The sequence below is a fragment of the Pyrgilauda ruficollis genome, unplaced genomic scaffold (genome assembly GCF_017590135.1).
Source record: "Pyrgilauda ruficollis isolate IOZ18807 unplaced genomic scaffold, ASM1759013v1 scaffold59, whole genome shotgun sequence".
Lineage (NCBI taxonomy): Eukaryota > Metazoa > Chordata > Aves > Passeriformes > Passeridae > Pyrgilauda > Pyrgilauda ruficollis.
Genome location: NW_024527599.1, coordinates 6,140,703 through 6,151,852, shown reverse-complemented (window position 1 = coordinate 6,151,852; position 11,150 = coordinate 6,140,703). Strand labels below are relative to the sequence as shown.

General features: G+C 61.9%; 1 protein-coding gene across 4 annotated transcripts; it reads right to left on the bottom strand.

The window, feature by feature from the left end:
* Positions 1-480: 480 nt before the first annotated feature.
* On the bottom strand, positions 481-10,381 carry LOC121361597 (ras GTPase-activating protein 4-like). 4 transcript variants are annotated; one of them, XM_041482439.1, is made up of 20 exons: positions 10,246-10,381; positions 5,872-5,928; positions 5,314-5,427; positions 4,963-5,024; positions 4,716-4,845; positions 4,362-4,443; positions 4,097-4,228; positions 3,927-4,018; positions 3,487-3,610; positions 3,227-3,380; positions 2,840-2,904; positions 2,534-2,646; positions 2,277-2,463; positions 1,952-2,089; positions 1,525-1,848; positions 1,313-1,450; positions 1,099-1,234; positions 911-1,031; positions 765-823; positions 481-660 (listed from the first exon to the last, which is right to left on the bottom strand). In XM_041482439.1, exons 1-20 carry the CDS (start codon positions 10,308-10,310, stop codon positions 539-541), a joined length of 2,415 nt encoding a protein of 804 aa, XP_041338373.1. In that variant the 5' UTR covers positions 10,311-10,381; the 3' UTR covers positions 481-538. The 4 variants fall into 4 exon arrangements, with proteins under 4 accessions (XP_041338373.1, XP_041338372.1, XP_041338374.1 ...); XM_041482438.1 differs by having other exon boundaries at positions 3,927-4,228; XM_041482440.1 differs by having other exon boundaries at positions 1,533-1,848; positions 3,927-4,228.
* Positions 10,382-11,150: the final 769 nt, after the last annotated feature.

The following is an 11,150-nucleotide window of genomic DNA, read 5'->3' as shown; positions in this document are numbered from 1 at the left end:
GGGCTGGGGACGGCGGCACAGACGAGACACAGGCGGCACAGCTCCCGCCTCAGAGCCACCGCTGCGGCCATCGCCGGGGCGGGAGGACAACACACACCACTGACACCATCAGTCCCCGCTGGAGACACCACCGCGGTGCCCAGCCGGCACCAGCCGGGCCATGGGCAGAGTCCAGGGCTGCCACCACTGCCAACAACTGGCCACGAGCAGAGCCACCAGTGCTGGCACCAGCAGCAGCAGCAGGGCCATCAGAAATGGCACAGCAGGGCCATCAAGCAGTGGCAGCAGTGCCACCATCAGTAGCACCACCAAGAGAACCCCACCAGTGCTTGCACCAGGCCACCAGCGATGCCAGCAGAAATGGCCCCAGCAGGCCCGCAGGAGATGTCCCCAGTGTGAGTGTCAGCAGTGCCAGCAGCAGGGCTCTGGGCAGTCCCCAGCCCGTCCCCATGCCCAGCAGACACACGGACAGGCCGCAGGGTGGGTACAAAGTGCCTTTATTGCCAGCCGCGCTGCCGCGGCGGGAGGAGCGGGTCCCTCACGTCTGCAGCCGCAGCAGGGCCGGGGCCGCGGCCTGAGGGGGCTGCGCCCGCCGGTGGCAGCGCTCCAGCTCCGCCAGCGCCGCCAGCAGCCGGCTCAGCCCCTCGGGCAGGGCAGCGTCTGCGGGACAGGCAGCCACGGTGACACCCCACAGCTCCCCCGGGGTCACCACCACAGCCCCTGTGACCCCTGGGGACACCCCCGGAACCCCGCACCGAACCCACCTTCACCGCGGGGCCCGCTCTGGGCGCGCTCCGGCTCCAGCAGCTCCCAGTACTTGTCCCTGCGGAGAGCGGCAGGACAGGGCCGGGCCTCGGCAGGAGGGGAGGGGGCTGCGGGGCGGGGCGGGGGTCCCGGGGCAGGGGCTCACCTCAGGGTCCCCCGGAGGCCCTGCAGGTGCTGGAAGAGGCGCTGAGCCTCCACCGTGGGCTCCAGCGGGTCGCTCCAGTCCTGCAGGGTGACGCCGTGCCGCGTCCGGTCGCATCCCAACCCTGCGGGACAGCAGGGTCACCGTACCTGGGGACACCCCAGCGACCCCCCGGGGCCACCTGCCTGTACCTGTCCTGTCGCGCTGGTGGCAGCAGCTCCACTTGTCCCCGCGGAAGACGCCGGGGTGGTAGGAGCGGAGCACTCGGGGGTTGTTGCCGCACACCTTGCGCAGGGCTGACAGCCACTGGTTCAGCTCGTTGACACACTGCGGGGTTGGGGACAGTCAGAGGGACCCTGTGCCACCGCCCGGGCTGTGCCACCGCGCGGGCTGTCCCCGCCGCACCTTGCACTGCAGGTACGCCGTCTCCTGCTGCCCGCCCGAGGCCAGGTAAACCACCTGCATGACGTGGGAGCTGCCGAAGCTCTTCTCCTCCACCTTCTCGGCCGCCAGGATGTCGCCCAGGGCGATGGCACCGATGCGCTGATGGAGGTCACACACACACAGGGGTCAGCGCCACCCCGCTGCCGCCCCCCGCCCCCCCAGCACGCCCGTACCTCCGCACCGGGGCTCTTGCCGAAGCTCAGCGACTCCCCGGTGAGGCAGAAATGGAGTTTCTTGCCGGCGGCAGCAGCGAGCAGCGGCCCCTTGCCCCGTGTTTTGTGCACAAGGAGCAGCCCCTCCTTCACCACGGCCGGGGAGGGCCCCAGCGGCCGCCCCTCACCCTCCTGCTCGCCCTGCTCCTCCTCCGTGCCCACCAGGCGGGTGATGAAGTCCCTCATGCGGGCGGTGCCCTGCTGCAGGGCGGGCAGCAGCGGCGACAGCCACGTCTCCTTGGCGCGCCCGGCCGCCGGCTCCATGTTCCCGATCAGCTGGATGGCCTGGGGACCGCGGCAGTGGCAGCGTCACCCCCGGGAGACCCGGCTGGCCCCAGCAAGCACCGGCCGGGCACCCCAAAGCCCGGCCCGGGGTCCCCTGTCGCACCTTGGCCAGCAGCAGCAGCGTGCGGCTGGTCCGCGCGTCCGCGTGTGTGGCCCGCAGCTGGAACAGCTTGGGGGTCATCACGGCCGGCGAGAAGAAGCGCAGGCACAGGAAGCTGGTGACAGCCACAAATTTGGCGTGCTGTGACCACCGAGGGGGTGGGGAACACACGTGAGGGTCTCTCCCAGCGTGGGACAGCCCCACAAACAGCGATGCACCGGTGGCCGGGGCTGCTGCTTGCCCAAGAGGGAATGACCACAGCTGGGGACCACTCCTAGAGAGCGTTGTCCCCTGGGGATGTCCCTGTTTGTCCCCGCACCATCCCGACCTGGTGCTGCGGGAAGCGCTCTCCGACGCGCTGGAAGAGCTGGCGGAACGCGGCGCGGATCAGGGGGGGACACGCCGGGGCCGACCTGACGATGGCGTCCAGGAGCTCGCCCAGGTAGGACTGGAGGTGCTGCCGGCCCTGCTCGATCACCTCGCCCTCCGTCTGCACCCGGTGCAGCCCCGAGCACCTGCGGGCACCATCACTGTCACCCCCAGCGCTGGGGCCACCCCTGCCCTGCCACCCCACGAGCCCCTTACCCGACGTCTTTGATCTCCACCTTGCCGGGGTCCAGCTCCACGTATTTCTTCTCCTCGAACACGCGGGCGATGGTGGGGCCCAGGACAAAGTGCAGGTATGGCATCCCTGTCACCTGCCGAGGAACCACAGGGGACAGGGATGGGCCGCAGATTTGGCACCTGACACCCTCAGGGTCACCCAGTGGATTTTCTCCAGCCTCCCACCCCCAGGGGAAGGCACAAGCACAGCAGCCTCCCAGTTCTTCCCCTGGGAGCAGCCCAGGGCCAGGATGACCTGGGAAGAGCAGGTTTTGGGTGGTGTGGCACCTTGAGGAAGGACTCCATCGACTTCGAGGCCAGAGAGTTGCTCCGGAACAGAGTGTTGGGCTCACCTGCAAAGCAGGAGAGGGTCCATGACCTGGGGACGGCCACAGGTCATCCCTGGGCAGCTGCAGTCATGGGGGTCATTCCCAGAGGCTGTGCCCTGCCCCCTGGCCATTTCCATGGGTGTCACGGGGATCTCCTAACCTCAGACCACTGCTCCTCCACCAACCTCAGCCCATGAACTGCTGGGATGAGCCCAACAGATTCTACAGTGTGATGGCTGAGCCTCAACCATCACTCCCAAAAAGTCCCCCCAAAATCCCCTGGAGGTTTTGCAGCCCCAGGAGATGATTAGGAAGCCTCCAGGTCCACTCCCCATTCCAGCCTTACAGGGCTTGGCCAGCTCCAGCTCAAAGAGCAGGTCCAGGAACTCCTTGACCAGCCCCTGGCCCAGGAAGAGTTTGACCAAGTTGATGGCGACCTCCTGCCGGCACTCGGCCGTGGTGGTTTCGTCCAGGAGGGTGACCAGGTGCACTTGGCCATCCTGGAGGGAAGAGGCACCACAATGTGACAGCCCAAGGCAGGCAGGCACCACGGCACAGAGCTGGGAGATGTGGGTGCTCCAGCAGGGCTGGGCATGGACCCCTCACCTGGCGCCCCGACTTCACCTCCTGGCACAGGAGCTGCACCAGGGGCTGGTAGCAGTGGGAGGGAAGCACGGTCTCATCCCGAAGCTTCACCTGCAGCTGCAGCGAGCCCAGGCTGCCACGGCGCCTGCAGGAGCACGAGGAGGGTGCGTGGGTGGATGGATGGATGATGGATGGATGGATGGATGGATGGATGGATGGATGATGGATGGATGGATGATGGATGAGGGGTGGATGGACGGATGGAAGTATAGGTGAACAGAAGGATGGATGGATGGATAGATGGATGGATGGATGGATGGATCCTTTGACAAGAGGTGGCCTGACACCCCAGGCTATCCCTCCAAAGTGATGATGTTTCCCAGGAAAACTCCCCTCCCTAATGCTCCTGAGGGAACTGGGACCATCCCCAGCACACCCCAACACCCTGTGCCAAAACTCACTCGTCCTCTGTCGGCTTGGACTTGTCTGGCCACAGCCTGAACCAGCCCTCCTCCTGCCCAGCCGCCTCCAGCCCCTGGATGCTGAACACCACCTGGGAGGGGAAGGCAGGAGAGGGCTGGGTGTGCAGCTGGGCAGGACCCCGGCAGGACTGAAAGGGTTTGGGGCTCACCTTGCCCAGGAAGTCGTTCCTGCCCACCAGGTCCCAGTCCCACACCTCCACGCAGAGCTTCTCCCCGGCAGGCTCGGCCAGCTCGAACTCGAAGGTCTCGTTCCAGCGAGGGTAACAGGATTTCTTGACCACCTGCAAAGGCAACAGCTTTGTCCTCTCTTGCTGGGTGGATCTGTCCCTCAGGGGCCCGGTGGCTCCGGGCTTCCCCATGGGTTGATTCCCCCTGCACCCCTGGCAGGCTGGGGATGGCTGAAGCCGCACTCACGGTGCTCTCCTGTGTCTTCCCGTTGTAGCGCAGGCGGACAAAGGGGTCAGAGGCACCATTCCGGTCCTTCCTGGCCAAATCCCTGCCAAGAAGAAGGGGAATTTACCAGCAACCTTCCAAAATAGCTACAGACACCGGTGGCACCCCCTCCCCTCTCAGGGTATCTCAAGATCTATGTCTCAAAGACCTGCAGATGAGGTAGACCCTGCCCCAGCACCTGCTGGGTGATGAGGAGGGTGCTCTGCACCCAAAGGACCGGATACACCAGGGAAACTGAGTCATGGAGCAGCTCGGACTCAGCACCCATGTCCCAGCTGCACACGCAGCCCCTGTCACCCTCGTGCCCCCTCTCACCTGGCCTCCAGCACGGAGCAGCGCAGCCGCCGGCTGCCCTGGCTGCCCAGGACCTCCACCCGCAGGTGGATCTCCCCCTGCACCTCCTCATCAGGGTCCACCTCGCTGAGGCTCATCCAGCCACTGTACCCTGTGGGAAAAGGGGGGATCCCCATGAAGGGGTCATTGGGGAACCCCTCAGGACCAGCTTGTCCAAGGGGAGGGAGATGGGTCCCTCCTGGGACCCCCCAGCCATGATTTCCCCTACCCTTGGGGTGCTCTGCCAGCATGTCCCGGGTGATGCAGACCTTCCCAATGATGTCATCACGGCTGGAAAACAAAAGTGGGAAGCAAGGCCCAGGTAGGGGCATGGGATTGGTGCCCAGGTAGGACAGCCCCCACTTTGGGGGATCCTGGACTGGGGCCACCATGGTGTGTCTGTCCCCATGGAGCACATCAGCCATCCTCTGCTGCCAGATGGACAATATCCTTGGGAGATAACTTCACTCGTCTGTGTCCCAAAGGCCAGGGCAGCGTGGCCAGGTGTGGGTTCTCTGGTGTCAGCACCAGGGGAGCCAAAAGCCACCAATGGAGTCCCCAGGCCGAGCCCCCACCACACCTGAGGGCATCCTCGTCCATGACGTAGATGGAGATGCTGTGGAAGCCAGGCTGGAGCTGCACCTCGTATTCCTCCCCCCAGAACGGGGACAGCGTCTTCCACACCGTGGCAGTCCTGTGGGGCAGGTGGCTCTGGTGACACAGGGGACAGGGCTCCCTCTCAGGGGTACCCCCCAGCCCTGGGACCTTCCCAGCTTTTGGGGACACATGGCTGGGGGAAGCACCCAGATTTTGGAACCTGGCTGGGGCAGGGATGAGTCTCTGTCCCTGTCCTTGTCCTGTCTTGTGGCTCTGGGCTGGCAGACACAGGGGTGGAGTAGAGGGGAGGAGGCCATGAGCTGTTAGCCACTGCTGTGTCTGCAGGAGCATCTCAGCCCAATGCAGGGAATAATAATGAATGATAAATAATAATAAATAATGATCTTAATAATAATCATAATAATAATGTGCCTGCAGCAGATGGAGACACCTGCCAGGAGCAAAGATGGAGACACCTGCCAGGAGCAAGGTTTGGGGCTCCAGCAGTTTTAGGGAGCAGCCAGGGACCTGGGCCACCCACCTGATGATGGCCTCATCGTCGATCTTCACGATGCAGTACGGGTCACTGCTCCCCGTGCTAGAAGGACAAGGGACAGCTCTGTCAGTGCCACCAGCCACAGCCTGGCCACCACCCAGCCCACAGGACTCTCACGGCCATGGGTGACCAAAGCCTTCAGCCTGACAGCCCCCACAGACCCTTGCAGAGACTGAGCCCTGAGGGTGAGGCTGGGCAGCAGAGGCTGCCAAAGGCTTCCACGGGGACCTGGCCACAGCTGCCAGCACAGGGTGACCCCGGCTTGGCCTCCAGACCGGGGCCACTCCTCCCTGACCGTGTCTGGCTGCTGTATCCCACTGCTGCTAGAAGTGGCTTTTCCTCTTGCATGCAGGAAGGCAAGGAGCAAACAAACCCCACCCTTTTCCCGAAGCAGCTTCAGGCACCAGCAGCCCAACTTCACACACCGGGAGTGAGACCACAGCAGCCTCCTCCAGCCCCAGGGTATCCCCAGACACCCAGCACTCCCACAGGGATGGGGACAGCCCTAGGAACACCCCCAGGGATGCATAGGGTGTGAAGGACAGCCACCACCATGCTTTGACTGTGCTTCCTCCCTGGGGACAACCCGAGTCACCCTTGCCAAAAAATAATCACGGTTTTACAGCTTATTGCCCTGCTTCATCAGAAACAGGGTCAGGGGTGAGGACTCCAGCAGGGACAGAGGAGCCAGGACCTTGGGGGTGGCCAAGATCATGGAAAGGTTGTGGCTCCTATCCCACTGGCACAGAGCAGCTTGGAGCATGCAGAATTCATTAAGACCAACCCCAGAGGCACTGCCAGGCAGCCACGAGTGTCCTGGGGAAAGGGAGGGTGCACGGGTGGGGGGACCCCAGGTACTGAGTGATTTTTCACATCCCAGATCTAAGGAGGCTGAGAGGCAGCTGCTGGGGGGGAGATGAAAGGGTTTTGGGGACAACTGAAATAATTTGGGGGAATCCAAAGGGTTTTTGGTGAGACTGAAGGAGTTGAAGGGGACTGAAAGGGTTTTGAGGAGGATTGAAAGGGTTATTGAGGGGAATCAGAAGGTGGTTTGGGGCAATCAAAAGAGGTTGGAGGGAACTGAAAAGGTTTGGGGGGGACTGAAAGGGGTTTTGGGGGAATCAAATGGGGTTGGAGGAAACTGAAAGTGTTTTGGGGGAAATCAAAAGGAGTTGGAAGGGATTTAAAGGGTTTTGAGGGGGTCTGAAAGGGGTTTTGGAGGAATCAAAAGGAATTTGAGGGGACTGAAAGGGTTTTGAGGAGGATTGAAACGCTTCTTGGGGGGAATCAGAAGGTGGTTTGAGGGAATCAAAAGAGATTGGAGGGGACTGAAAGGGTTTTGGGGGAATCAAATGAGTTGGAGGGGACTGAAAGGTGTTTTGGGGGGGACTGAAAAGGGTTTTGGGGGATTCACAAACGGCTGGAGGGGACTGAAAGGATTTGGGGGGCTCCCTTGCCCTGCTAAGCATGGCAGCAGGGATTTCTCTGGATTTCTCTGGGCTGTGCATCCCGGGTACCACAAGAACATCCCTGCTCCCAGGCGCTCCCCCGCCCGGCCCGCGGGGCTGGAATGCGGCAGGTTGCCAGGAGCCGCTCCCGGCTGCTGCTCCCGCTCTGCCAGCCCTGCCGAGAGGATTTCTCAGGAGAGCCGTGGCTGAATTGCCACTGAGCGGAGCCCCTTGCTGACATTTCCTGCCTTGTGCAAACCATCGGCGCTGCCGGGAGCGGGCAGGCGGAAAGGGAGCAGCTGCGCGCTCCGGCTGCGCCCGGCAACGCGCGGTGACAGCGGCAAACCTTGTCCCCAGCGCGGGGACACCCAGCGCGCCGGGGAGCCACCCAGGCGTGGCGTTTGTCAGGGATTCAAAGACAGGATGGGCAGAATCCGCCCGAGCCGCCGCGCAGCCTTTGGGCGAAGAGGAATCCCCGCTCCAAAGGCAGGCGCGGGGTGGCACCGCCCGCGCAGCATCCGCGGGCCGGGATGTCGCCAGGGATTGGTGACACCGCGGGCGCGGGGGGTGCGGGGCTGGCCTGGGCACCCGCTGGCTGCGGGGAAGGAGCTGGAAAGGAGAAGGGCTTCGGAAAGAGGAAATGAGCCCAGGCAGGACTGGGGGAAGGGGGAAGGAACCCGCAGCCACCCCTCCGGCAGCAGAGCCGCGCAGGGATGGAATTAAAAATTAACTGGTGTAGGCAGCAGCGCTGCTCTGCCCCGGGGGGTGGTGAGAATAAGCAAATAAAAATTTAAATAAAAAATGGAACTGAAAAAGGAAAGAGAAAATAGAATGATGAATTGAAGGAAAATGGAATTTTTTAAAAAGAAAAGAAAAATAGAATTTAAAAAATCAAAGAAAATTAAAGTAGAATAAAAATATAAATAAAAAGAAAAATTGAATAAGAATTTTAAAATATAATTTTAAAAAAGAAAAAATAAAAGAAAAAAGAAAATAATAAAATAAAATAATAAAATAAAATAATAAAACAAAACAAGGAATAATAAGTGAAGAAATTAATAATAAATAAGTGGAAAAAAGGGAAAAGGGCAAAAAGGAAATAAAAATAATTTAAAAAATAATTAACTGAAAAGTTAAAAAGTGAAAATACTGAAATAAAAATAGAATAGATTAGGATAAATTAAAGATTAAAAATTATTTGCGTTATTTATTATCCTAACATTAAAATAATCAATAAAATATATAAATAATAAATCAGAAATTCTAATGAAATAAATTACATGTCACATTAAAAAATCAATACTAAATAAAGTAAATTAAAAAATTAAAACCATTCAAAAAAATCAGGCAGACCCTTTCCCTTGCTTCCCTGGGATAAAGAACATTTGGCAGCCTCAGCTGGGGGGGCTCCAGTCACTCCCTGAGCCAAATCCTGTGGGATCTGGGGGTTCCCACGGGGATTTGGGGGTGCTCCATCACCCCCGGCTGTCGCCAGCAGGGGCTGAGCTGCCCGTGCAGCGGGGACACCCCGCAGAGGGAATTCCCGGAGGAAAGCAGCGATCCCCAAACCGGTGCCAGGGCCGGGAACCGGATCCCCGGGGCTGCGCGGCGGGCGGGGGCCGGGGCAGCCTCGGCCAAGGTCGCGCTCGGGTTTCCCTCGCTCTGCCCCAGCCCAGCCACGTCCCAAAGCACCGGTCCGGAAAGCTCCGCTCCAGGCGCTTTCCGGCTCTCCCAAAACCCAGAACCTCCCAAAAAAACCCAGAGCCCGCCCGTGCTGGGTCAAGCTCCGGCGGGGAGTTGTGCCAAGGGATTTAAAAATCAGGCCCTGACACACGGGATTTAAAAAAAGAAAGGGAAAAAAAAAAGTCATGTTTCTTTCCTTGTTTATCCTCTTTTTTCCATGACGGCTGCAGGGATTTTTGTTGGTTTTCCGGCTGCCGAGCGCTCCTCAGCAGCTTCCCGCTGCCTTGGTGGCGGCTGGGCCACCCCGCTGCTGTCCCCACATCCCCCCATAGGGATCAGAGCGATGAGAGGAGCACCGGGAATTTCTGGGAGGGAAATCCCGACCCAAGGGCTGCCCCCCGCACCTCAGCCGGCTGGGATGGGGGCACAGCCCTGGGACAGCCTCTGCTCCTTTGGGGACGGATGTAGCGGGTCCTGCTGCGCGTCCGGGGGTCCCTGCGAGGGTCCCTCCGTGGTGGCAGCACAGGGGGAGCCCCCCAAGTGGGAGCGCTGCTTGGGGTACCCAAAACACGGCTGGGGGAGTCCCACAGCACGGGGGGAAACCTCAGCCCCATCCCGGGGGGTCCCCAAATCACAGCACTGCTGAGGGAGCCCCCAGAGTGCTGAGAACTGCTGGGGGCACACAAAAATGTCCTGAAAGGAACCCCCAGAACGAGGCGGATCCCAAAACCGCAATGGGGGAACCCCCAAAGCAAGGAAACAGCAAAGCCACCCTGGAGGAACCCCCAAAGCAAGGGGGATTCCAAAGCCACCCTATGGGGAACCTCCAAAGCAGATGCACTGCTGGAGGGGTACCCCAAATCTAGCCTGAAGGGAACCCCCAAAGTAAACACACTGCTGGGGGGGACCCTAAAGCCACCCTGGGGGGAATCCTCAATGCAGGGCGACTCCAAAGCCATCCTGGAGGGAACAGCCCGAGGGGTGACACCCCAAAAGGGGATCCTAAACCCGCATGGGGTGAGCCCCTAAACCACATGCACTGCTGGGGGGCCCCCAAACCATTCTGGGCAAGCCCCCAAAGCAGGGAGGAGGCTCTAAGGCCACCCCGAGGGTGGTGTCCCCACCAGGGACCTGTTGGGGGGTCACCCCGCAGCCCCCCTGGGAAAGCGGCGAGTCCCTCGGGATGCCCCCGCCCCGAAGCTCTCCCGGCCGCCGCGGGGGCACTCACATGTCCTTGGCGGGCAGGTTCCTGCCCTCCACGATGCGGATGGAGAGGGCGCTGCGCCTGGCCATGGCGGGCGGGAGCGGAGCCGAGCGGAGCCGAGCCGAGCCAAACGGCGCCGAGCGCGGCTCGAACCCGCGGCCCCGAGCACAGCGCCCATGTGCGGGCCGGCGCCGGCGCCCGCCAATCAGCGCGCGGGGGCGGGGAAAGGGGCGTGGCCCAGAGCACATCCGCGGCTCCCATTGGGTGATCCTATCGGCTGTCAGTCAGGGGGTGTGGCCTGTGCGGGTGGGCGGGGCCGGGCTCCCCGCGCTGCCGGGGTCCCGCGGGGTCCCCCCGCTCTGTCCCCGGTCTGTCTCCGCTGTCCCCTCGGTCCCCTCTGTCCCTCAGTCCCCGGCACCGCCCGCGGCTCCCGGGCAGTTCAGCCCAGCCTGCCCAGCCCGCCTGGGTCGGACCAAACCCCCCCGACCCCCTCCGCGCCCCCGAACCTGGGGACAGCAGCGGCCGCGCTGCTCCGCACCCCAAACCTCCCCCGTTCTACTGATTTTTAACCTGGTTTTTGTTTGTTTTTAGTGCACTCCGCCTCCGGCCGCAGCGCACCCGAGGGCAGGGGGCGTTTCTGGGTGCTTGGTGCCCTAAAGAGCAGCGGGGGTCGGGGAACCCCCCCCCATGGCGAGACCCACCCAAAGCTGGGGCTCAGGGCCGTGCCGCCGGGGATGGTCCTTGGCATTTTCGCCGCGGGGACACCGTGGGGACGCTGCGGGGACACGCTGGGAACACACCGCTCTGTTCCTGCAGCGCTGCCCCTCTGCCTCCCCCGCACAGGGGGACAGCAAGGGGACAAGGTGCGGGCCCCGCCACCACCCCAGGAGCCTCCCCGTGTGCCAGCTCCAGCGCCACGGGCGGTCGGG

Excerpts from the sequence above, each read along its gene's own strand:
- LOC121361597 (XM_041482438.1), bottom strand. The coding sequence starts at position 10,310 with ATGGCCAGGCGCAGCGCCCTCTCCATCCGCATCGTGGAGGGCAGGAAC. Across the intron at positions 4,846-4,962 it reads GCTGGCAGAGCACCCCAAGG|GGTACAGTGGCTGGATGAGC; the intron begins GTAGGGGAAATC and ends CTTTTCCCACAG. Across the intron at positions 1,849-1,951 it reads CGCTGCTGCTGCTGGCCAAG|GCCATCCAGCTGATCGGGAA; the intron begins GTGCGACAGGGG and ends CGCGGTCCCCAG.